The sequence below is a fragment of the Sarcophilus harrisii genome, chromosome 2 (assembly GCF_902635505.1).
Source record: "Sarcophilus harrisii chromosome 2, mSarHar1.11, whole genome shotgun sequence".
Taxonomy (NCBI): domain Eukaryota; kingdom Metazoa; phylum Chordata; class Mammalia; order Dasyuromorphia; family Dasyuridae; genus Sarcophilus; species Sarcophilus harrisii.
In genome coordinates, this window is record NC_045427.1 from 662,307,418 (window position 1) to 662,334,819 (window position 27,402).

At 40.8% G+C, this 27,402-nt stretch overlaps 2 protein-coding genes across 7 annotated transcripts in view; both read left to right on the forward strand.

The window, feature by feature from the left end:
* Positions 1–27,402, forward strand: part of LOC111718837 (zinc finger protein 260-like) — a 99,071-nt gene that overhangs the window by 59,925 nt on the left and 11,744 nt on the right. The window lies entirely within an intron of this gene.
* The window catches only part of LOC111718933 (zinc finger protein 300-like), a 177,555-nt gene continuing 165,711 nt past the window's right edge, over positions 15,559–27,402 (forward strand). For 4 of the 6 annotated variants that reach the window (XR_004232628.1, XR_004232629.1, XM_031957091.1 and 1 more), the window contains exon 1: positions 25,695–26,628. Coding sequence is in view for 2 of the 6 variants with exons in the window: in XM_031957091.1 (XP_031812951.1) it covers positions 25,705–26,628 (924 nt within the window). In the remaining 4 variants the exon portion in view is untranslated. Of the gene's footprint in view, positions 15,725–16,490; positions 16,721–25,053; positions 25,314–25,694; positions 26,629–27,402 lie in introns of those variants that run through there. The other 2 variants (XR_004232631.1, XR_004232630.1) reach the window with 2 other exon arrangements.

The following is a 27,402-nucleotide window of genomic DNA, read 5'->3' on the forward strand; positions in this document are numbered from 1 at the left end:
TCTGTGTGCTTACACTCTGAGAATTTAATGCATTTTCTTTTAGAATGCGGCCAGTTTTTTTTTTGTGTTTTTTTTTTTAATCTTCACGTTTTTTGCTTCTTCCAGGCTGTCCTTCCCTTGTTAAGAATTTGCATTCCCTCACTATTCCCTCTCTTTTTTTTTCTTTTGGGGAGGGTTGTCATAGCAGATTCTAGGGTTTCTATTCCCTGAGCCTAATCTCTTAGCTTGGCACTTTTGTAGATGTTTTCTATGTGTTTTCCCATTGAGAAGATGTCATAAATAAATTTTTACCTTTAGTTTCTTTAGACATTAGTTCATTTCTTCTGTTTTCATCTCAATCTACACTGCTTCATTCCCTGTTGTGATACGGGAGCCCCCTGCTAGTGGCTGCTGGGGATCTAACTGAGACCTGTAGAGTGGATCTCTTCATGTGAAAGGATGATACAAGGAGACTGAGAGGCAGTTGCATTCTCTGACCTCTCTCCTCTTGCCTCCAATTTATTTCATTACCCATCCATAAGCAACATCTGTGTCAGTAAAGGCTGATTTGTAATTCCTTCAGGGTTGTTATGATTCACAGCTCTGGGGGCTTTTGGAGAACCGACCTGTCCCTTCACACTTAGGCTTGGTCCTTAACAATTCCCCCTTTCCCTTTAAATTCTCTTGTAGATTCCCCTTCCTGCCTTAGCCTTTAGCCACTCCTGCTCATTGGTCTTTAAATTCCATCCGTTTTTCTTCCCCTTTCCAAAGACGATTTCTCTCTTCTTCACCCTCCATCTTCCCTTTTCCATTTCTCTAGATTCTCATTCTCTGATCCCCAGCCCCTCTCTTCCTCTAGTCTCTGTCTTTTCCCTGTATACTTCTGACAGTGAAAGCCTCCAAAGTGATCTTCTGAGCTCTGCCTATAGGTCATTTCTGCCATTGCTTCTAGACCAGCCCCACAGATTCCTCCTTTCCATGGTGTCTTCCTTTCAGAATACTGTGTATCACTGCAGGGTCGGAGAGAACGCTGCTCCATTGTGGGGAACATTGCCCCCTGATGTTTACTGTCTCATTTTCTCCTTTTATTTTTCTTCAGCATTCTCCTAGAAATCTCAACCTAGACTTCATGCTTTCCTACCCCTCTCAGTGCTCCTTCCCCCAGGAGTGACAGCTCCAACAACCTAAAGCCAAGTAGCCTTTTCAGACACTAAATCCCCAAGACTCAGAGTGATGTCTCTTATTTGCTATAAGAATATCCACCAGTCCCCCAAAGTCTGGCCCCTTCCTCTCTCCACCTTCTCAATCATTCCAGCCTCCTTCCTGACTCCTCAGGTGGTTTTCTCTTTCCAAGTCCATGGAGCTCAGGTCATATTTGAGACTGGGGGGGTTGGTATCGAAAAGCAAGACAGATGCAAAACCGATGCTGTGCTCTATAAGCAAAACGGAATCAAGAGCCCAGAGGAAACATGAGAAGCCCAGTTAGGGCAGTTACCTACAACATTCAGCCAGAACATATCTGTGCCCAACTTGTGGCCCAGCACTTGGAGCTCCTGGTGGTCGGACCAGCCGCTGTGGGACACACTGCAGCTCCATGCTAAAAAGTGATGTCATTTTGGTCTTCTTGGAGAAAGGGGGACAAGAAGCAGGTATGCTAAGGCCATGCCATGGGGCCTACTGACAGTTCCCTGGGGTCCTCTACTACGGGAGCTGTTCTGTCAGCAACTGCGAAGGGACAGCCGTGGTTTTGGCTGGTTGGTCAGTCAGATCATTGGGGGCCACGGATGCCATTTTCTGCACTGGGCCTTGGACTGTTAACTACTGCCACAGCCCGGGGCAGCCAGAAGCCTGGTCCTGAGAGGAAGCCTTGTTTCCTTTCCTAATTCATTGCCTGGCGTTAGTTTGTGGGGCCAAAGAGGCGCCAGGAAATGATGAAGCCCCACCCACTTCTATGGCAGGATGATGTCATACACGGCCCCCAAGCCTCCATCCTCATTTGTGTGGCAGATGCCTCAGTGAGCCAGTCACAGTCTGCTCCCTCTGAGGCGGTTTCCCTCCGGTACAGCCAGTTAATCAAATCCTACACAATAAGATGGGCAACATGCAGAAAAAAGCTCCTGCGGTTTGTAGCTGGACGGGCAGTTATCCGAGAGAGAAGCCACATGCAAGAGCCAGCATGTGTGCAAAAGGCAAGCAGACCTTCCCAAAGTGATCCAGAACAGGAAAAGGACTGTTGCTCCCTGTGCAAGGCAGGCGTGCTCAGAGGCTGGGCTGATGATGGAGCCTGTTGGAGCATCGATGGACAAGGTGAGTTGGGGCTCTGGGAAATGGTCCAGTAGCTCCAAGTCCCTGCACTCATACAGTGGAAAGTTCAAGGCTTCACTTTTATATCCACCCCTTAAACTGCTGCCTCAATCGAATGTCAACAGAATTTTAGTCATGGAAAAATGTAAAGATCATTTTGTTCTAATGAGGTGAGAGAGACAGGGACAGAGACAGAGACAGAGGGAGAATAAGATGGTGATGGTGATGGTGACAATGAAGACTGATCTTTCCTAACTGCTTCGGGCTTAGGGGCATAGAACTGGCCCTAAATAAAAGCCCACCCCAAAGAGGAGAGAGAGGGATGTGACTTGCACCCAAGCATCCTCCAGGGATGCAAAATGCAGATTCTCAGGACTTTCTATCCAGCAAACCCAAGCTCAGTAGGAAATTTAACATTTCAAAGCCAAGAACCAAGGTTAGCTGTAAGGTGCTTCAAGTGAGCAAATTGTTTCTGTTTTCTACATGGAAATGACTGACATCAGCAAGTGGATAGCTCAGAAGAAGGATTTATACAGATCAGGTGCAGGGGAAGAATAAAGAGAGGCGCTAGAGTGTTATGGGTCAGAACTCTGTACTTGAAACAAGGATTCTTACAAGGGGCTAACTCAGTGGAATCGATAAGACAATGGCTATCCAGTTGCCTGGTGATTAACAGTTCGTTCAGTACATGAACTTAGTCCTTAATATAGTTCTACAAGATTCACATGTAAGATTATGTCATTAAAATAGAGCATATAAAGTGGGGCAAAGTCAGCCAGAGTCAGTCTCAGAGAAGAGAGAGGACTGGAGGCAGGAGCTGGAGCTCTGGGAGCCAAATAGAGACAGATTTCCTCCATCTCATACCACCGTGGTGCCTGGCCTGGCTTCCTGCATTTCTTCTCTGAAACCGAGTCCCATCTGAAGGCCACAAGAAAGCTAGCTGAGCACCAGGCAAAGAGACAAGACTGTGAAAGAGACAATAAAGAATTTGGACTTTATCCCTGGCCATTCTCAGGGTGATTGCTCTACACAAACAAAGGCTGTTCCAGAGAACCCCAGAAAACCAACCAGAACACTACATTAGAGGAGGACTCTTCGTTCTGAAAATCTACTCACATCAGGAATGGGTTAAACAGGCAACATTCCTTATATGCCATGAAGGGTACAGAACCCTCCAAAATCTGTAAAGAAATAAGGAGGAAGGAAAAGGCAGAGGGCCATGGAATGGTGGGGACAGAAAAAAAAAAAAGGAGGGATCCATGGGTGCAGGAAAGTTAAGTAACAGTAAGGAGCAGAATAAAAGGAGAAAACCTGGCAAATATAGGAATGGAGATGTGCATAAATATACATCAGATCAGAGGTTGAAATTATTAAGAGAGAAACTTTCATTATATCTCAGCCATATTGTTTAGACACAAGTTTATATATGGGGAAATGCATGTGTGTCTATATGTTGGTGTTTGTAAGCATATCTGTGGATACGTATGCATGTGGTTCTCTGTAGCTGTGTATATAGATTTATCTATATGCGTGTGGGTCTTTCCCACTTGGTGTGGCTCCCAGTGGCTGAAAGCCTTGCCAAGAAGATGAAAGCCACACTGAGAGGGTGCGCGCTCATTCAAGGACAGGGTCCAGAAAATCACCCTGTGTGTGTCTAGGAGCTTATTCCACTGACCATGACACAGCCTTGTGGGGTCCCTACCAGTGAAATCCCTAGTAAGGAGGTGACAGTCCTAGCGGGGACATAGTGACCAGTACATGGCCTTGCTTGTTCAGGCCAGAATCCTAGAACACAAGCCTTGTACACAGGCTCTAGAAAGAGACTCAGTTCTGAGCAGTAAATCAAAACTTTAGCCAAAATTGCTCTAATGTATGCAAAAAGACTCTTCAACTCCTCCCTTTATGATACTTGAGTCTTTGTAGCCATTCACTGAATTATCTCCACCTCTTATTGATTTAGATCCGCCTTAAGACCCAATACCTTTAGTGATTCTCGAGTCCCCTCCTTCCTACTGTCAGGGGTGCACCATGGACCCAGTGACCAAAGCTCTTTTCTGGCCCCCTTAAGTGAACCCTCCTTAGGCTGGTTCCCATAGGTCCCAGACTTGTGGCTCCTTGTCTGCACTTTCTCTTTAGGGGCTCCCAGCCCAGACTCCACCAGGGCATCCCCACGGTCCTCCCCAGCTCCTAGGTAGACCTCAGGACACAGGCTTCCTGCTTTCCCAGGTTCAGCTGTTCTCTTTTAGAGGCCCTGATGGAAACTAAAGAATGGGTCTAGTCTATGAAGCAGGAGTGCGAAGGCTAAGGTCCTCATTGATCAGGCTGGAGGCTGTGCAGGCCCAGTAGCCCTTTTTACCCAGGTATGGAGTTAGAATCTTCTGCCAGAATGGAAGGTAATTGCAGAAGAGGTTTGGGGAAGAGTATTTGACTCTTTCTCCAAAAAACAACAGGATGATAAGACAAACCCTATTATAGCTTTCTAAATACACGCTCTGCATCCTCTCCCCATTCCCTAAAGAAAACTAAATTTATTTCTGTAATGACTGCGCTAGCACCCCAGACACCCCAGAATCAGCCGGAGTCAGGATAAGCAAAAGTCCTTCATCTTTATTCTTGGTGTTTAGGGGTAGAAGCAGATGGAATTGATGGAAGCAGAATGTCTATGACCACCTTCTTCCTCATCTACCACAAAAAATGACTCTGGCTCATCTTACTCTACCCCCTAGTCCCTCTTATAATCTTCTGTATACACCAATCATTGAGTCATCACAGGATAGTGGGAAGGATCATTTTCCAAGCATATGCCCATAGAGAATTGTCCAATCAGTAATTCGCTTTAAGTGCTTGAAAGACCTCAGTGCAACAACTCAAGAGTTTCAGCCCTCTACACTTTCTTTTTTTTTTTAATAGCTTTTTATTTATAAGATATGTACATGGGTAATTTTTCAGTATTGACAATTACAAAACCTTTTGTTCCAATTTTTCCCCTCCTTCTCCCCACCCCCTCCCCCAGATGGCATGTTGATCAATACATGTAAAATAGGTTAAAGTATAAGTTAAATACAATATATGTATACATGTCCATACAATTATTTTGCTGTATAATAAAAATCAGACTTTCAAATACTGTACAATTAACCTGTCAAGAAAATCAAAAACACAGGTGGACAAAAATAGAGAGATTGGGAATTCTATGTAGTGGTTCACAGTCATCTCCTAGAGTTCTTTTGCTGGGTGTAGCTGGTTCAGTTCATTACTGCTCTATTGGAACTGATTTGATTCATCACATTGTTGACGAGGGCCACATCCATCAGAATTGATCATCATATAGTATTGTTGCTGAAGTATATGATGATCTCCTAGTCCTGCTCATTTCACTCAACATCAGTAAGAGAACTAAATTTCAAGCTTCTCTCCTTCATCCCTCCCTGATTTCCAAGGCCAGGGCTTCTAGTTGCCAGAGAAGATGTGATCTCTTATTTAAGCAAAGGGAAGCCCCCTGGGTGCTGGACCAAGAAAGCCTGAGGAGCTGCTCTGCAGGTGAGTGAGGTGACAGTGGGGACATAAAAGTTACAGGAGGCTTCTAGGAATTACTATGAAATAAATGATTCTGAGAGAGAAAAACCAGCCTTGGAGTTTTTTTTTTTAATTGTGGTGAGATTATTTACTTTTAATCCACATTGTTTTATGAATCATGTAGGGAAAGAAAATTCTGAGGGAAAGGGGAAAATCTTGGGAGAGACAGAAAATACAGGAAAAAAAAAAAGAAGAAGGGAACATAGTGAAGTGGAAAAGCACCCCAGATGGGACCGTGAGAAACAAAACCTTGAAATTGTGTAGTTAGAAGTTTGTTAGTAGCTCTTCATGCCCTAATGTAGATGGTGTTTTTACACCCCCAGATGTGCTGCTCTAAAAAACCTAAGACCTTGAGAACTTGATTAACATAAAGAAATGAGGTCTTCTTGCCATATGGGAATGGCATCTTAGTGTGATAACCTTTGCCTTCTGTCTAGAATAGAAATTCCTTTATTATGATAAATGTATCAAGAACATTTTGATGTCTCTTCTTTCTATAAATAGGTGGCTCTGAGACCACTCATTCACTGACCCCTCCCGTCCTGGCCAGTAATAAATGTTCAATCTTTCCAGCTTCTTTCCCGACTCCTCAGGTGATTTTCTCTTTCCAAGTCCATAAAGCTCATCTTCCCAATCCTGATGTTTTTTGACTCTTTTCTAGGCTTTGACATTCCTGAGGACTCTCTTCTATGTGAAGACCATGTATTTTAAACCAAAGTGAATTCAGGTTGGGGAAAATCTCAGTCTTCTCTCAAGAAGAAAGGATTGGAGGTGGAAGAATCGGTGATAGAATGGGCAGCTAGTCAAAAGCTAGCAATCACCACCACCGACCAGCCGGAGAATGAACCAGGCCCTCTCCCCAGCTTCTCTTCCTGTCTCTCTCGCCTCCACCCCCAAATCTCATTTCCGTACAACACATCAGGACTTCACAGAGAGTGGGCAGGGCCATTCTTTATCCAATCATGTATATTAATAGAGAGTCAATTATTTTAGCCTCATGTACTTGGGACCCAGTGCATCAACTCAAATTCAGCCCATTTCTCCCTTTCTTTTTTTTTTAACACAGGTTCATGCCTCCCTGACTCCTCAGGGGTCAGAACCCCCAAGGGGAGGTGTAAGCCTCCTAACTTCTCAGGGAAGGAGGGTGAAAGCACCAAAGGAGGTGATCACAGCCCCCGACTTCTCAGGAAAGGCGGAAAGCACTAAAAAAGGATCACGCCCTCCCTGACATCTCAGGAAGGGGATGACAAACAAAAAGTGGGGTTCAGCGGGTTTCTGGGCTGAAGGTCTTATTCCCACAAACCCATCAGCATGGGAGGTAAACAAGCACATGCAATAATCAGAGGTATTTGGGAGATTCTCCCCAAAGTGCAGGCTCGATGTGGTGTAACAAACATGAATTGTACATGCAAGTAGCGCAACAAACAATAAAATCAACATGGTGTTGGAAAAAATCCCGAAGTCCTAGAAGGAGAGTAGAAACAACAGTCACAAACCTTCAGCAGCCAAGATAGTCCAACCAACTATTGTCCATTGTTTCAATGTCAGGAATCCAATTCCCCCTGGTTTTGAAGTCCTCAAAAATCTTTTTATGGTTTAGGGGCCCAATGATTCCAGCAGATTTTGAAGTCCTGTAACAGTCTTATCATTTCTCAGAGAATCAATGATTCCTGAGGTTTTAAGTCCTTGTCTCAGAGAATCCAGTTCCTAGGGTTTTAAATCCTATGGCCCAGAGGAATCCAATGATTCCTGGGGTTTTCAATCCCTACAACAATCTTATCATGTCTCAAGAGAATCCAATGATTCCAAGGGTTTGAAGTCCAACAATTTTGATGTCCATGAGTCAAACACCATAACTGCCCTTTTCAATGGTACCAATCAGCAACAGAACCACCGTATTTTTGGGTCTTCCCCTTTGTTTCAAGGTTGTCCGTCTCTCTGGATGGACAATCAAATAAGGCTTGTTGGCACCCATCTGATTCCTTCTCCACCTGTGAGATACAAGCAAACCCCTCCCCAAAGGGCCTTCTGGTCCTTTCCATTCACCACTTTCTGGGTCTCCACATCACCTGGCAATTATCTAAAGATAGTATGCTGCACTGGACACTGACCTTCTGGTGGGTTATAAAACCTTCGCCGGCCAGGCATCTTTATCAAAAATCAAAGGTTAATAATAAAGAGCTAGATTTAGAAGTTTCTAGGGTTACCGTGGTTCCCCCTTTTCTTTTTTTTTTGGAGGAGCGTCTTAATATCTCTGTTTCTCCTCCCACTATTGCCTGTCCTTGAGGGTTAAAAGGTATGCCTTGGTGTATAAAATCATACTGTGCAAAAGTGTCAAATGTTTTAAGTATAAGAGGACCATTGTCTGTTTTTTGCTTGTGGCCCCTAATGGCAAATGCTTTATGAAAATTAGTGAGATCGGCTGTCTCTTTTGCTGGGCATTGCAAAGTGAATCCCGAAAATTTTCTCCACAACTGGATAAAGAAGATGACCAAAAGATTTATAATGGGTCAATCCATTTGCCAGATTTCCTGGATCTCAAACCACAGGGTTCTTCCCAGGCAGTGTGGAGGTGGAAAGGAAGACAAGCCAGGCTTTTACATCTCCTAGCTTCCTCTTTTTTTAAATTGTAAACGTAAAAGCCGAGCAGCCTGATGTATTTTAGAATGAGATCCTGGGCTTTTGGAACAAAGGGTTATTAAACATAGTTAGAAGGCTATCTGCCTTTAATTGCCATCAAATATAACCTGGAAGTCCACTATGAGAATGGACATTAATATATAGATTTACCTGGATGTTTCTCCTTGCTCTTGAAGTTTCAAAAATATTATATATTAGACGAAATTTTATTTGGGCTGTGGCAATTTTTTTACCACCCTATAATAGGCCGAATCAGAATTTTTTTATGTCTCCTGGATAATGAAGAGCTAGAATGATGGGAAATTCATTCTGTGGTGGACTAAAAGGAGTTTTCCTCTCTTTATAGTTAGATCATGAAAATCACAGCACAAATATTATGTTTGGATGCATCCTAAAGATTGTTGGTCCTTGAAGAGGAACTTTCAAACTTTTCTTCAAAGGGTCCATCCCAATTATGTAATATCTAGTTATCTTTAATGGAACCCATTAAAAAATTTAGCCATGGCTAATAAAATTTGCCACCTGGATGGTCCACAACACAATTAATTTGTGTATTGGATAAAAGGGTATATCTTATCAGGTCTTGTCCCAGATAAATTTGTTCCCCTTAGTGGCCTTTAATAAAATTTAGCCACAAGCACGGGTAGGGTGTAAGGTTTGTTCTGGTTGTGCCAGGAGATTCACCCCACTCAACCTTGCCTTGATGAAGGACCTGTGGGTCCTCTTTGTGGCAAAAACAATTCCAAGGGTTTTGGGACCTTTTAAAACATTGGATAAAGCCAGTTCCTTCTCCTCAAAGTTTTTGACTTTTTTGTAACAGGCGTGGTGAATTTAACACTTCTCTCCTTAAATGTCATATAACATTGTAACGTAGGTAGTCAAACCTCACTGGTACCACTGGATATCTCCCATCAATTTCTGAAAATATTCGTGTCTTTGCTTTTCTTTCAGGACAGTTTTTTGAATTAAGCACCTTAGGGTTACTTCCAATCAAATATTGAAAAGGCCCTTTAATTTTTTTTTAAATTTGTAATTCCAGGTTTCTATGATCTTTGAACGTTTAACATTTGTTCCTCATAATCCCAAAATGTCATCCATGTAAAGAAGATAACTTTTTGGGGATGCTTTTCACTGGGCAAAGAGCAGCAACATAATTTGACACATAGTAGGGTTGTTTTCATTCCCTTGGGCAAACTGTCCATTCATATCTTTTATAAGGCTCAGCTAAGTTAATGTTGGGACTGAAAAGGAAAATCTTTTCAATCCTCCTTATCAGAGGGATAGAATAGAAAAATCTTAATATCTATTTACCCGGGCCTTCTCTAGGCAACTGAGTAGGAGATGGAATCAGGTGAAGTTCCCTAGTTTCCATCTGTTTTCCTTTTCTTAAATCCTTAACATCTTCCATTTTTCAGATTTCTTTTTTCAACAAACACTGGGGAATTCCAAGGACTTAGAAGGTTTTAAAGTGTCCGGTCAACTGCTCCTATACATATCTAATAAGGCCAATTTTATCTTTACTTAAAGGGACTCTCTATCCCACTGGTGTATCAGTTTTCCATTGGATAGGAACAGGTGAAAGTGTTGGCAGGTTCAACAAGCCCCTTAAAAACCGAAATACTCATTTTTTCCCTAATTGCTGTAAAATCTCTTCCCCACAGATTGATGGGGATTTTTTCATTAAAAGGGTAAAAACCCTGTTTGCCTTCAAAAGTCCATCTCATAGGGCGCCCTTTCATCTTTGGTCCTCCACACCAGACATGTATGTCGCTTTAATCTTTGGATGACTGGGCCAGCTGGCCCTCTGATGACTCCGATCTGTACCATTTCACCAATCCTTCCAATGGGGCCATTTTATATAGATCGGAGCAAGGTCGTCAGTTGTTCAACTGCTGTCCAAATATTGCTATTTTGTGATTGAAATCGCAATCTGGTGATACCAAGCTGCTTATTAGGATTCTGTATGAGTAAACCGTCTACTATTTCTCCTGGGTGATAAGTCCACATTTCCCTTATTGGTGACTGGGATATTATTACATTCCCAGCCCCATCAGTGTGTGGATGGACACTGTTTGACTCTTTGGGGGTAAAATGGTTGCCTATGTGCCTGGGCAAGGGTCCATATGGAGAGGAAAGATTTCACCTCCAGGGGAGTATCTATTTCTCAGCCTAAACTCTTTCTCCTAATTGTAATCCCTTTCTCCCATCCGGTTCCCCGATTGATTTTAATCCCTTTTCCCATCATATGGCTTCCTGGCTGATTGGTCGTCTGGGTTTGGACTTCTAACCTCTGGGGGCACTTTTGGGCCATCCCCCCAAGTGTTTTTTCCTGGGGGGGCCCTTTCCCATTTCCCTGAACCTTTCACATTCTGAGGCCCAATGGGAGCCCTCTGTTGCATTTAGACATGGGGTTTGGGTCTTGTTCTCCCACCCTGCTTTCTCCCTGCCTCTATAAAACATTGAGCTTTCAGATGCCCTCACCACAGGCTTGACGTTCTCTGAAGTCCCTTGCCGGAAGGGACCCTGTTCCCCATTTGGGATCTTGGGAAGTCCATATAGTCCTATAAAAGGCATTTGTCCCCTTGGCACAACGTCATGAACCCTCTAAAGGGCATCCTTGCAGTCCTAGTATAATCCTTCGCCACCCATTTACCTTGAAGTTGCCTTATTAAAACATCTTTGATGAATTTTCCCCATTAGTTCTTTGATACGTTCAAACTCCCACAAAGTCAACAAAGGGTTCTCCCCTTGTGTCATTTTTTTAAACCTCCCTTTTGTCATTTTATTTGAATCAAAATCCATGATTTATAGATTAGCAATTTTGCTCATATTTCTCTGGAAATCAATCTTGTTATCTAATGGACCTATACCTGTTAGTGGTCATGGTGATTGCCATCCATTTGACTATTTTTGGGCTTGTTCCCAAGGTCCTATTTTGAAAGCCACATTAATTTTTCCCATTCTACATCCCCCTATAGATTTCCATCATTAATAAAGATTTCAAAAGATTCTATAATAGCATCTTAATATTTTTCCCCTAAAAGAAAGGGCCTTTTCGGTCTTTGTATTTCTATGTCAAAAGGGGCATCTTATTTTTACTGGAGACAAAAAAAACAGGGGAAAGATATGGGTTGGAGCTCTCAGTCCCGCCCTTTTCTTTGGCCTTCATTCCTCTTTTTCTCTAATTGGATACGGGATGCGGGGATGTGGTACTGTCCGCCCCACCCCTGCCCCTCCTCCCTCTATCCCTGGAGGGGAAATTGGAGGAGGAGATTCAATCCTTCTCCTGAGATGGGGGCTGAAGCTCCTCCTGAGGTGGAAAGTCATCCACCTTGCTTAATCCCATGCCCTGTGGGGATATGGTCATTAATTCTTCTGGCCTTCTTCCTTTGGACCTCCCTTTGGCTCCAAGGGTAAAAGGGTTTTTTTCAGGGATAGGGTTTCTTAATGCTAACTGAATTATATTGTAAAAAACAAAATACCCATAATTGAATAGGCCTTTTCATTTAATATAACATCTTTGTCAACAGGGCCAGATCTCGAGAGATCGGTCCTTCAAACCAAGGGAGATGGTTTAATGTCCCAAAGTCTAGCTACCTGTTCCCAAGATAATTTGTCCCTATCACAAGATGCTTTTAACCCACTCGTGGTGGGGTTTAGGGTTCGGGGGAAAGGGTTGGGGGCAGGAAGCTTTAGCTACATTTGTCCCCTTTTGGCAAAAAAAAAAAGATTACTGTTTAGTTTTAAGAAAAAAGTTCCCTTTTGTCATTAACAATACCCACCCAAGTTCCTGGTACTGGAGACTTCTTCAGTTGTTTCCCATTTGCCAATTAAAGCCATTATTTTTTAAACCCCAGGAGTAGGAATTGGGTTGGGGAAAACGCGCTTACCTCAATGAAGAAGGATCAGGTGGAAGAAATCGGGCGAACAATTGTCACTAGCAAAAGCTGCTAGATCACCAGCCACACGACCAGCCGGAGAATGGAACCAGACCCAACCCTCCCAGCTTTCCCTTTCCTCTCTCTGCCTCCACCACCAAAATCTCATTTCCCTTAAAACATCAGGACTTGACAGAGAGGGCGGGGACCATTCTTTATCCAATCATGTTATTAATAGAGTATAGTCCAATTACTATTTGCCTCATTACTTGGGACCTAAACATCAAATTAAACTTACCATTCATTCAAGGTTTTCTCTTCTTTGGACGACCCCTCTGGCTTTTCCCCCCATCTGATCAATAAAGAAAGATGGAAAGAACTTTGGGTGGGAAGGAGGCACTTGATTCAGGGGCGTGTGGAGAGCCCAGTCAGAAAACTCCCAAATGAGTAGAGCCAGTAAATAATGAGGAGATACCTGGGCTTCCTCCTTCAGAGAAGCCTGGGATTCCATTAGCTCCTATCTCATGTTAGTAAAAGGGGACTGTGGGAGGCTTGTGAAGGAAATGGGTCTACAATATCTTCTCTTGGGTGTGAGTTAAGGACTCAATCAGAGATGAGATGTCCATCAGGACAAGGACTGCCTGCCTTTACTGAGAAGCCATCCTATGGATGAAGAAGGAATCAAGGCACCCTAGAGAAAAAGAAAATTCAGTTATCCATGGGAATCCCCAAAAGTATAAAAGAGCAATAAATTCCTCACTTGTTCAGAAGTGAAAAAATAGAGAAATGAAATTTTCAATGTGTATTACACAAAGACCATATATATATATATATAACAGATTAATTCAACTGCAAACAGTCTTAGAGGTAACAACTAACCAAACTGCTCAGGCCCTTAATCTATTAGCCAATCAAGCCACCCAGACAAGAGAAGTAGTTTTATAACCTAGATTGGTTTCAAATTACCTGTTAGCAGAGGAAGGAGGAGGGAAGGGTCTGTGAGAAACAATGTTGTATGCAAATTGATGACAATGGACAACCAGTAAAAGAAATTACTAAGGTCATTCGCAGGATAGTTCATGTGACTATACAAATTTGGAAATCTCACTTCACAAATAGCTGGTGGTCTTGGTTTGATAGTGGCTGGTGGAAACAGCTCTTATTGTACAGACATTGCAATCAGTGGTATTATTCTGTTGCTACTATGTTTACCCTGTATAATTACATTGATAACAAGAATAGTTCAAAGATCACTGGTAAGAATCTTACATACAGAGGATGCCACTTAAATAATGATTTTACAGAAAGAGGGATGGGAGGCAGTAACGGGGGATGATCCAGATGAGGAGATTAATAAGCAATATGTAGAAATGTTCATCGAATTTGACCACAATTTTAGTTCTTCATGAGGAACTACATGTACAAATATAATTATGAATAACAAGGGGGACTGTGTGGGAAAAGGTGAAGAACTTACAGATTCTAAAGTAGATCAAGCCTTATAGGCCTCAGTTTCAGCTTCTCTGGAGCCTGGATTTTAGATAAAACCTGGAAGAAGCTGTGTATCACCTTGTCCACTACATTCCACTGACCAACTAGGGGAGCAGTAGATTTATGTGACCAATCACAACATATAGAGGGTGGGATTTTGGAGGTTCTTTGTCTGAAATGTATAAAAGCTGTAAGCATTTTCAAGGCTCTGGCCCTATCCTGCTGTGAAGTTTTGCTCACAGATCAGGATGGGCTCTGCTTCTTGAGATTCTAAAAAATAATTCTGCTTTCTATGAGTGATCTCTGTAGTAGTCAATTTGGGTAGGTCTTTTTATCCCAAACAATCACAAGGACCTGGATTATGGAATTGTGGAAAGTAAAGAAGCTTGGACTACAGCCAAGAATCAACTACCATTGAGCATTAGCTTTTAAGGGAACTGTCCATTAGGGTTCGGTGATATTCAATGAAATATGGCATTTTCAAACACTTCTGATGAAAAGACCAGAGCTGAACCGAAAATTTGATTTGCAACTATAAGACTCAAGAGAAGCATAAAAAGACAAATGGGAAAGGGGGAAAAAAATGTTATTTGAAGGTTAAACTGTTTACATTTTTACGTGGGAAATGATATTTTAAACCCATAACTCTTGAGAATTAGGGGACTGAAAAGGAGCATTCCTAGACAGAAAAGGTGGGTCTAAGTCAAGTTTTATGTGATGGTATAAAAAAGAAATTGAGGGGCAGAAAAGGATTCTGGGGGGAGAATAGGAATGGAGAGGTTAAATGGAGTAAAATATAGCACAAAAGAACTATTGTAGTAGCAGGAAGGAAGGAAGGGGATGAGCATCGTTTAAAACTCATCGGATTCGGTTTGAAGAGAGAATAACATACACACTTAGTTTGGTAGAGAAATGTGTTTTGCCCCATCGGAAGGTAGGAAGAGAAAGAGGAAAACAAAGGGAAGAGAAAGACTGATAAAAGGGAGAGAAGCATTAGCAATATTTCCCCAACTCTCAATACCAAAAAAATTAGAAAGTAATAAAGTATATCATAGATTTTTAGTATGATAAAATCACTGGCAGTCAAATGAAATCAATTCAGTTGAATAGTTCCAAATTATGTTACATAGAGAAGCACTCCATGTATCACTTTCATAGCCCGGACTGATGGAATTCAGTGACCAGCGTAGCAGGACATAGATCCAGTTCCCTTTTTGTTTCTTATTCTGACTTTGCTAAGCAGTCCACCCTCATGAAATTGTAAGCACAGTTTGGAATCTAGTCCGGCAAAATTCACCATTATCTTAATAGTTATATGTCCACCCCTCACTCAGTATTCACCAATCTCAGCCGAGTCACCTGATAGGTGAATACCTTTCTGGCAAAGGTATTTAAAGGATAAGTGGGGGGAATGATTCATCAACACTCATTCCCTGCACAGCTTAGACTCAACTTAGCTCCATTTCTGCACTTTATGTTTCTTCCTTTCCAGAGAAGGGATAACAACTCCAGAAATAAGCTCCACGTTTATAAGAAAGCTTAGAGGGGAGGGAGCTCCTGGGAGGATTTGAAGGAAACAAATCAGAGATGAAGCAGACGGGGAAAGGGGCGGTGGAGGGAGTGGGGCAGCCTGGGAGGAGGTGGAGGTGGGGGAGATCCCGAGCCGGGGGCGGGGCCTGTAGTCTTGGCCCTGCAAAGGCCTCCTGCTCCTGGGGATGGGCAGGGCGGGGCTATGAGGACCAGAAAGACTCGCAGAGGGTTGTCTGAAGCTTCCTGCCCTTCAGGTGGTCCTCCCTTCCCGCGGACCGTTTATTAGTTTGTCTTCTGGAAGCCAGAACCGTGCGTGCGTTTCCCAGGTAGGTCGGAGCCAGCGTCCCCCGCACTTGCTGGCGGCCGCGCGCTGGCCCGGCCGCTGAGTCTCCTCCTCCGCTGACCTCGTGGAGAGTGTCCTCCGGGTCTGCCGGAAGCACCCGCTTAAGTCTCGCTGCTGGATGAGCTCCCCAACTTCCTGCTTCCCCTTGCCCACATTGAAGACTTTCTCCCGAGTAAGCCCAGAGTCCTGATTTCAGCTTTTTGATCAGGAGCCGGGATCCAGTCCCTCCCTGTCCCCACCTCTTGCTTATTGATTTAGATCCTTAGACCCAGTCCCTTTAGAGATCCTCGAGACCCCCCTTCCTACGGCCAGGAGCGCGCCATGGACCCAGTGACCAAAGCGCTTTCCCGGCCCCCTTAAGTGAACCCTCCTTAGGCTGGTTCCCATCGGTCCCAGACTTGCGGCTCCTCTGCACTTTCCCTTTAGAGACTCCCAGCCCCGACTCCAGCGGGGCGTCCCCAGCTCTTAGGTAGACCTCGGGACACGGGCTTCCTGCTTTCCCTGGTTCAGGTGTTCTCCTTTAGAGGCCCTGATGGAAACTAGGGAATGGATCTGTTCCATGAAGCAGGTGTGCTAAGGCTAAGGCTGGAGTCTGCGCAGGCCCAGTAGCCCTTTTTACCCAGGTACAGAGTTAGAAGCTTCTGCCAGAATGGAAGCTAATCGCATCACAGTTTGGGGGACGAGCATTTGACTCTTTCTCCAAAAAACAGCAGGATGATGTGACAAACCCTATTATGGTTTTCTTGCAGGTGATGATACACTCATATGTTTCAATGTAACAGGGTGAATCTCAGAGTGGAGCAGCCCTGGATCCTGACCCCATTCCCTAAAGAGAACTCAATTTCGAGCTTCTCTCCTTCATCCCTCCCTGATTTCCATGCCAGCGCTTTCAGTTGGCAGAGAAGACGTTATCTCTTATTGAAGCAAAGACAAGCCCCTTGGATACTGGACCAAGAAAGCCTGAGGAGCTGCTCTCCAGGTGAGTGAGGTGACAGCAGGGATATGAGCATTACAATAGGCTTCTGGGAGGTAGCCTGAAGAAAATGCTAGGTTTGGGGAGAGAGACCTGACTTGGAATTGTTTTGTTTTTTTTTAATTGTAGTGAGATGATTTATTTTAAATTCACATTGCTTTATAAATTATGTTTTGAAAGAAAATTCAGAGGAAAGGGAAAAACCATGGGAGAGGTAAAAAATGCAGAAAAAAAAAAGTGAAGATAGCATGTCTTGATTTGCATTCAGTCTCCTCAGTACTTTTTGTAGATGCAGATAGATGGCAGTTTCTGTCTAAAGTCTATTGGGATTCAAAGAGATCTTAAAGGAGGGAAAGAGACCCACGTTGGAAAAATGTTTGTGGCAGCTCTTTCCATAGTGACATGAAACTGGCAAATGAGTGGATGCCCATCAGTGGGGGAATGGCTGAATAAGTTATGACATATGAATGTCTTGGAATGTTATTGTTCTATAAGAAATGATCAGCAGGATGATTTCAGAGAGGCCTAGAGAGTCTTAAATGAACTGAGGCTAAGTGCAATGAGCAGAACCAGGAGATCATTGTACTGGGCACAAGAAGGTTATGTGATGATCAATGCTAATGCAAGTGGCTATCTCCAATAATGAGATGATTCTGACCAGTTCTAATGATCTTGTGATGAAGAGAACCATCTACACCCAGAGAGAAGAGGGTAGAAATTGAGTATGGTTCACAAATAGCATTTTCACTCTTTTTCATATATGTTTACATTTTACTTTGTCATTTTTTCTCCTGTTTAATTTGATTTTTCTTGTGCAGCGAGATAATTGTATAAATATGTATGCATATAGTGGATTTAACATCTATTTCTACCATATTTAACATATATTGGATTACTTGCCATCTAGGGGAGGGCTTGGGTCAAGGGAAGGGAAAATTGGAAGACAAGATTTTGCAAGGGTTAATGTTGAAAAATGATGTATACATATGTTTTGAAGGTAAACAGCTTCAATAATCATTATACACACATGCACACACACACACACACACACACACACATATCTCTTGGGACTGCTTGGGATCCCTGAACTACTGAGAAGAACCAATCCTTTTCTGGTTAAACATTGCACATCCTGGCTGTTATTGTGTACAATGTATTCCTGGTTGAGCATGTTTCACTCAGTTCAAGTAAACATTGCTACGCTTTTCCATGATCAGCTTGTTCATCATTTATTTAGAGCAATAATGGTCCATAAGATAGGCCTAGGAAATATAATAAAGATGACAATACTCCCTAAACTAATCTATTTATTTAGTGCTATACAAATCAGACTCCCAAGAAAATATTTTAATGATCTAGAAAAAATAACAATAAAATTCATATGGAAGAACAAAAGGTCGAGAATCTCAAGGGAATTAATGAAAAACAAAAACAAATGGAGGTGGCCTAGCTGTATCTAAAACTATATTATAAAGCAGCAGTCACTAAAACCATTTGGTATTGGCTAAGAAATAGATTAGTTGATCAGTGGAATAGGTTAGGTTCACAAGACAAAATAGTCAACTATAGCAGTCTAGTGTTTGACAAACCCAAAGATCCTAACTTTTGGGATAAGAATTCATTATTTGGCTAGTTTGGGAAAACTAGAAATTAGTATGGCAGAAATTAGGCATGGGCCCACACTTAACACTGTATACCAAGATAAGATCAAAATGGGTCCATGATTTAGGCATAAAGAACGAGATTATAAATAAATTAGAGGAACATAGGATAGTTTACATCTCAGACTTGTGGAGATGAACTAGAGATCATTATTGATCACAAAATAGAAAATTTTGATTATATCAAATTAAATAGAAGGGAAGCAACAAATTGGGAAAACATTTTCACAGTTAAAGGTTCTGATAAAGGCCTTATTTCCAAAATATATCAGAGAATTCACTCTAATTTATAAGAAATCAAGCCATTCTCCAATTGATAAATGGTCAAAGGATATGAATTTACAATTTTCAGATGATAAAATTGAAACTATTCCACTTATATGAAAGTGTTTCAAATCACTATTGATCAGGGAAATGCAAATTAAGACAACTCTGAGATACCACTACACATCTGTCAGATTGGCTAAGATGACAGGAAAAATTAATGATGAATGTTGGAAGGTATGAGGGAAAACTGGGACACTGATGTATTGTTGATGGAGTTGTGAATGAAACCAACCATTCTGGAGAGCAATTTGGAACTATTATCAGAAAGTTATCACACTATGCATACCCTTTGATCCAGCAGTGTTACTACTGGGCTTATACCCCAAAGAGATACTAAAGAAGGGAAAGGAACCTGGATGTGCCAAAATGTTTGTGGCACCCCTGTTTGTAGTGGCCAGAAACTGGAAAATGAATGGATGCCCATCAATTGGAGAATGGTTGGGTAAATCGTGGTATATGAATGTTATGGAATATTATTGTTCTGTAACAAATGAACAGCAGGATGAATACAGAGAGGCTTGAAGAGACTTACATGAACTGATGCTCAGTGAAATGAACAGAACCAAGAGATCCTTATACACTTCAACAATGATACTGTATGAGGATGTATTCTGATGGAAGGGGATTTCTTCGACAAAGAGAGGATCTAACTCAGTTTCAATTGATCAGTGATGGACAGAAGCAGCCACACTCAAAGAAAGAACACTGGGAAATGAATGTAAACTGTTTGCGATTTTGTTTTTCTTCCCGGGTTATTTTTACCTTCTGAATCCAATTCTTCCTTGCAACAAGAAAACTGTTCAGTTCTGCACACATATATTTTACCTATGATATACTGTGACAAATTTAACATGTATAGGACTGCTTGCCATCTTGGGGAGGGGGTGAATGGAGGGAGGGGAAAAGTCAGAACAGAAGTGAGTGTAAGGGATAATATTATAAAAAATTACCAAGGCATGGGTTCTGTCAATAAAAAGTTATAAGTATTAAAAAAAAAAAAAAAAAGAATAGAGGAGACCTGTGTGGTGGTTTCAAATAAATTACTGATTTAAAATAATAATAATAATAATAATAATAGTCCATGATCTTCATGTTCCACAACTTGTTCAGCCATTCCCCAATTGGCGAGCATCCATTCCATTTCCACTTCTGTATTACCACAAAAAGAGCTGCTGCAATCATCGTTGCACATGTGGGTCCTTGTCTCTTTTTGATGATGTCTTTGGGATAAAGAGCCTGTAGAGACACTTCTGGATCCAAGGGTATGCACAGTTTGATAGCCCTTTGGACATAGTTCCAAATTATTCTCCACAATGGTTGGATCATTTCAGAATTCCCCCAACAATGCATTAGTATCTCACTTTTCCACAACCACTCTAATATTTATCATTATCTTTTCCTGATCTTAGCCAATCTGAGAGGTATGAGGTGATAGCTCAGAGTTATATAATTTGCATTTTTCTTATCAATAGTGATTTAGAGCATTTTTTCTTATAATTCTAATTGGCTTTAATTTCCTCATCTGAAAATTGTCTGTTCCTATCCTTTGACTATATTATCAAGTAATGAATGATTTGTAGTCTTATAAATTTGAAATAGTTCTTTATATATCTTAGAAAAGAAACTTTTATCAGATATACTGGCCATAAATATTTTTCCCAGCTTTTTACTTCCCTCTTAATCTTGTTTTCTGGTGGTTTGTTTGTGCAGAAACTTTTAATTTATGGTAATCAAAGTTGTCCATTTTGCCTTTGACAATGTTGTCTAGTGCTTCCTTGCCCATAAATTCCTCCCTTCTGCAAAGATGTAATAAATAAATTATTCTTTGTAATCCTAATTGGTTTATGGTATCATCCTTTATGCCCAGATCATGTCCTATTTTCCCTTTATTTTTGCATAGAGTGTAAGATGTAGATCTATGCTGAGTCTGTGACATACTATTATCCATGTTTCCCAGCAATTTCTGTCACACAGAGAATTCTTATTCCATTCCTTGAATTTAGGGTTTATCACATACTACATTGCCATAGGCTTTGATTATTGTGTCCTGTACATATATAATCTGTTCCACTGATGCCCAACTCTATTTTCTAGCCAGTACCAAATGGTTTGCTTACTGCTGCTTTGTAACATAGTTCTAGTGTAGGTACTGCTAAACCACCATTCTTTATGTTTTGTTGTTGTAAATCCCTTGATATTCTTGATCTTTTGTTCTTCTAGATAGCTTTTTGTTGTTTTTTTTTTCTAGTTCTATAAAATGTTTTTGTAGTTTGATTGTTATGGCACTGAACAAATAGACCAGTTTCGGAAGAATTGTGATTTATATCAGCTCAACCTAACCATGACAATATTTTTCCGGTTGTTTAGATCTGATTTTCTTTGTGTAAGAAGTGTTTTGTAATTCTGTTCATATGGTATTTCAGTTTGCCTTGGCAGCTTGTTCCCCATTTATTTTATTTTGTCTATAGATATTTTATTTGTATCTCTTGCTTATGGGCTTTATCAGTAATATAGAGAAATACTGATGATTTGTGTAGCTTCATTTTATATACTGCAATTTTGCTAAAGCTGTGATTGTTTTCAGTAGATATTTTGATGGTTTTCTAGGATTCTCAAAGTAACTCATCATATCACCTCTAAAGAGTAATAGTTTTATTTCCTCATTGCCTATTCTAATTCCTTTTGCTTCTTTTTCTTTTCTTATCAATGAAGCTAACATTTCTAGAACAACATTGAATAATAGTGGTGTAATTTAACCCCTGATTTTACTGGGAATGCATCCAGCTTCTCTTCATTTCATATAATGCTTTCTATAGGTTTTAACAAAGTATTGCTTATTGTTTTAAGGAAAGTTCCCTTTATCCCTGTGCCCTCTAGTGTTTATTTATAGGAATGGGTACTGTATTTTGTCAAAAGCTTTTTCTGCTTGTTTTGGGATTGTAATATGATTCTGTTCGTTTTGCTATTGATGTGATCCACTGGAGTAAGTTTTCCTGATAACAAACCAGCCATGCATTACTGGTATAAATCCCAAATGGTTGTAGTGTACTATCCTGCTCATAAGTTGCTGTAATCTCTTTGCTAATATGTTATTTAGAATTTGTGCATCAGTATTCAACAGGGATATTGGTCTGTAATTTATTTTTTTTCTCTCTTTTAGCCCTTTGTGTTTTAGGTAGCAGTGCCATAACTGGGTCGTAGAGGAAATGTGGCAGTACTCCTTCACCTATTTTTTCCAAATAGTTGACGTAGTATTAGAAGTAATTGTTCTTTAAATATTTGGGAGAATTCACCGGTGAATGCAACTGGCCCTAGAGATTTTTTCTTAGAGAATTCATTAATGAGTTGTTCAATTTCTGTTTCTGAAATGGAACTATTTAAATATTTTATTTCCTCTTCTGTTAACCTGGGAAATTTGTATTTTTTGTAAACATTCTTCCATTTCAATTAGAGTGTCAGACTTGCTGCCATAGTGTTGGGGAAAAAAGCTCTTAATTTTTACTTTAATTTCTTTTTCCTTGGTGGTACATTCACCTCTTTCACTTTTGATGGTGGTGATTTGGTTTTTTTTCTTTTCTTTTTCTCATCATGAAATGTAGGCAAATATTTATTTGTTTTGTTAGTTTTTTCATAAAACCAACTCTTAGTTTTGTTTATTGGTCTAATTGTGGTTATGGTCTCCCATGGGGATTTCAGGATGGTCTCTACCGGTCATTCCTAGTGACTGGTTTTCAAGTAGGCTGCAAGCACTGGGGCAAGAGTGCAGAACCGGGAACTATCATAATAGGGTGATTACAGGTTTGAGGAAATGTGATCACTAGGAAACCCATCAATGAGGGAACTGCTCTGGTGCAGGGAGAGAGAGACTAAGTAAGGGCCTTTGCAGACTCGTGGCCCTTTGTTCATGAATGTCCCACCTTCCTGGAATTCTGGAAACAAATTTTTTGTCAAAGTGAGAATCTGGAAGACTCTATTGCAGTTAGAAACCATCAGGGTTTGATGGGAACACCCCACGAAGCCCAAAAGCTGCGTGTTGTGCACATACTTGTTGTCCAAGGGAGAATTTACCACTTAATACAGCACTGGCACATTTTTGGATCAAATCCCTTGGATCGTTGTCTCAATCCTTCAAGGATGTTTTGAACTTCTAAAGGGGAAGAGTGCAATACCATGCTCTGTCCTTCCATGACACAGGATCATTAACTCTGTTTTCAGGGTGAGACATATATTTTCAGATGTGGATGATTTCCTGCTTTTTTTTTTTAATTGGGTTTGTTAAAAGAATGTGGAGGGGAATGTAATGATAAATTTCTAAAAATAAATGAGCCATGATTATCTCAAAGAAGTAAAGCATCAGAACAAAATCATATGTGCTTCAGATGAAATACAAAAATCCCCCAGAAAAAACCTTGCAGTGTTAGTATTCAAATAATGTATCAGAAAAAAAATTGAATGTGATTATGTCAGAGATCAGACACTGAAAGAGAAAAGGAAAAATTTAGAATTTGTCAAATACTGTAGACAGAAGTTGGCCATTCATAGGGTGTGAATTCCAGGCACAGCTGCTGGGATTTGGGACAAGTCACTCAATCACTCTGAGCTGGTGGCCTGAATTGTACAAGCAGTGACAATGAAGGTTCTTTCTGTGTGGTCCCAGGATTACTGTGAGAATCCAATGTATTTTTGGATGAAGGTCATTAGAAATTAAATCATTCTTGGGATGTGAGCTATTGGATTGTTAAGTGATTGATTCTGCCCGTTGAAGACTTTTCTCTTGGAACTGCCTCAGATTTATAAGAACACAAACCATTTTCCAATTGATAAATGGTCAAAGGATTTAAACAGACAGTTTTCAGATGAAAAAATAAAAATCATTTCTAGTACTATGAAAAAATGCTCTAAATCACTATTGGTCAGAGAAATGCAAATTAAAACACCTCTGAGGTACCAGATACTTCAGATTGGCTAAGATGACTGGGAAAGACAATGATGTATGTTGAAAAGAATAGGGAAAAACTGGGACACTAATCCATTGTTGGTGGAGTTGTGAATTGATCCAGTCATTCTGGAAACAATATGGAACTGTGCCTAAAGGGCTATCACACTGTGCATACCCTTTGATTCAGCAGTGTCTCTACTGAACTTGTATCCTAAAGAGTTACTAGTAGGGTAAAGACATAGGCCTGGATTATATCTACAGTCAATTCTAGGATTGTGAGGAGGAAAAGGATAATGAGTGTGATTGATGATAATACGATGTTAATGGATATGAGTACTAGGGCAGCCGGGAGATTAGGTGAATTAATAGGTGGCAGGCAGTGATATTAGCTATTAGTAGCACTGCTAGGGCTAGTGGTTAAATAAACAGGCTAATTGTTTCGATGATAATTAGTATGGGGATTAGAGGTGTTGGAGTTCCTTGTAGTAGGAAGTGGGCCAGTGAAGTTTTTGGTTTATTGCGAAATCCTAGTACCACTGTTCCCATTCAAAGGAGGACGGTTATACTGATATTTATTGAGAGTTGTGTAGTAGGAGTGAATGAGTAAGTGAGGAGTCCAAGAAGGTTTGTGGTTGCAATAAATAGGATTAGGGTTATAAGCATTAGGGCTTATGTTTGACCGAGATTGTTATGTATTGATATTATTTGCTTGGTGATGAGTGGGATAAGTCAGATTTGTAGAATTTGGATTCAATTAGGTAGTCAATGCTTGGGCCTTGTAAAGACTAAGGAAATAGTATAATAATAGGTAGAGTAGAGATGCCTATAATAGGAGAGCAGATGAAAGGGGCAAATAGATTTTCATTCATTTTTTCTCTCAAGGGAATGGAATTTCTGGACCTTCCCTTCATAAGGAACGGAAAAGGCCTTCCACATGTGCAAAAATGTTTGTAGAAGTCCTTTCTGTAGTGGAGAGAGAGCTGTGGGTATTGAGTAAGCATCACCACTTTCACCTATTTTTTTTGGTGGTTTGCTTGCATTTGGTTTTCTTTCTCATTTTTTTCCTTTTTGATCTGATATCTCTTGTGCAGCATATAAATTGTGGAAGTATGTAGAGAAGAATGGTACATATTTTAAGATACATTAAATTACTTGCTATGTAGAGGGGGGGAGAAGGAAGGGAGAAAAGATTTGAAACACAAGGTATTGCAAGAATGAATGTTGAAAACGATCTGTGCATATATTTTGAAAATAAAGTTTTAGTAAAAAAAAAAAAGAAAAGAAACAAAAGATTTTTCTCTTTTGGTTTTACAAACACAAAATGATTTGACTTGTGTTCATTTTAAGGAGGGAAGGGAATACTAATATATATGTGTGTATACTGTCTATTTTACTGTTCGTTGTTTTTTCAGAGCAAGAGATCAGCATTGAAATGAAGGACAGTACTGAGGAGATGAGCCTTTCTGGGGTAGAACCTCACAGGCCACCATCCATAAGTCCCTGTGACTTCACTTGGAGAGAAATCTGTGTTACACAAGAGAAAATTCAAACTGGCAAGACACCTTATGAATGTAACCAATGTGGAAAGTGTTTTAGACAAAAGGGAATTCTTATTATACATCAGAGAATCCACACTGGAGAGAAACCTTATGAATGTAACCAGTGTGGAAAGGCTTTTAGAAGCAAGGGACATCTTACTGTACATCAGAGAACACACACTGGAGAGAAACCTTATGAATGTAACTGTGGAAAGGCTTTTAGAAACAAGAGACATCTTACTGTACATCAGAGAACCCACACTGGAGAGAAACCTTATGAATGTAACTGTGGAAAGGCTTTTAGAAGCAAGAGACATCTTACTGTACATCAGAGAATCCACACTGGAGAGAAACCTTATGAATGTAACCAGTGTGGAAAAGCTTTTCGAATTAAGGACAATCTTATTGGACATCAGAGAATTCATACTGGAGAGAAACCTTATGATTGTAACCTCTGTGGGAAGGCTTTTAGGAGCAAGGGAACTCTTACTAGACATGAGAGAATCCACAATGGAGAGAAACCTTATGAATGTAACCACTGTGGAAAGGCTTTTAGGAGCAAGGGAGAGCTTACTGAACATCAGAGAACACACACTGGAGAGAAAACCTTATGATTGTAACCACTGTGGAAAAGCCTTTAGAAAGAAGGGAGCACTTGTTACCCATCAGAGAACCCACACTGGAGAGAAACCTTATGAATGTAACCAGTGTGGAAAGGGTTTTACAAGCAAGGTAGTTCTTATTAGACATGAGACAACCCACACTGGAGAGAAACCCTATGAATGTAACTGTGGAAAGTCTTTTAGATGCAAGAGAGATCTTACTGTACATCAGAGAATGCACACTGGAGAAAAACCTTATGAATGTAACCAGTGTGGAAAGGGTTTTACAAGCAAAGTAGCTCTTCTTAGACATGAGACAATCCATACTGGAGAGAAACCTTATGAATGTAACCAATGTGGAAAGGCTTTTAGAAGCAAGGTAGCTCTTATTATTCATCAGAGAATCCACACTGGCGAGAAACCTTATGAATGTAAGCAGTGTGGAAAGGCTTTTAAATGCAAGGCAGATCTTACTGTACATCAGAGAACACACACTGGAGAGAAGCCTTATGATTGTAACCACTGTGGAAAGGCTTTTAGATACAAGCGAGATCTTACTGTACATCAGAGAACACACACTGGAGAAAAACCTTATGAGTGTAACCAGTGTGGAAAGGCTTTTAGAAGCAAGAGACATCTTAAGGTACATCAGAGAATACACAGTGGAGAGAAACCTTATGATTGTAAGCACTGTGGAAAGGCTTTTAGAAGCAAGAGATATCTTACTGTACATCAGAAAAGACACAATAGGGAGAAGCCTTATGAATGTATCCAATGTGGAGAGACTTATATGTTCAAGAGAAGTCTTTATGGACATCAGACAATCCACTCTGGAAGGAAATCTTATGTAAGTAATGTATATGAAAAGGGTTTTGTAGAAAAATCTGATTGGTTCCTGCCAGATTTTTGAAGAAATGTAAAGGTATTAAAATAAGCATGAAAACGAATTTGGTAGAGAACACTGGGACAGATCAGCCTACAGAAGTCAGGCAGATTCCTTGTATGAGAAGGTCTTTCTTCTCAAGGCTGGTAGGATTTTGTATTAAAGGTAACGACTAGCAGCCTGGTAGTTTATAGCCATGGGTTTGGTTTTTGGATCCCGAGTTTGGTTTTTAGAACACTGTGGATGAGCTGGGGATTCCTTTCATTGCATTTTCATTTTCTTGTCCAGAAGTGACCAGTTTGCTTTGGCCATTTCCTTCATGAGAGTTTCCATTATTTTTGACCAGTGCCCTTCCCTGAGAGCTCCCATCCTTTGCTTTTCTATGTCCCTGGTGTGTATTTCCCTTCAGCAAGGGCAGATTTTTTGACTGTTAATTGTTGTTTATTTCATTTCCTCTGGGCTCTCCTTCACTTTGGTATATTTTTTATTTCCTTTCTATTCTCTCTTCTCTTTCTTTGGGAAGAGTTACCACACCAGAATTTCAGTATTCTATTTCTGCATCTTGACAATCATCAGAACAAAACTCAAGGTCCAAGAAACATGGAAAGAGGTCTACCTGAAAAGCAGCCTTTTGATTCAGGGACTTGTGGAGAGCCCAGTCAGAAAAGTCCCAAAGGAGGAGAGCCAATGAATGATGAGGAGTAGCTGGGCTTTCTCTTTAAGAGAAGTTTGGGAGTG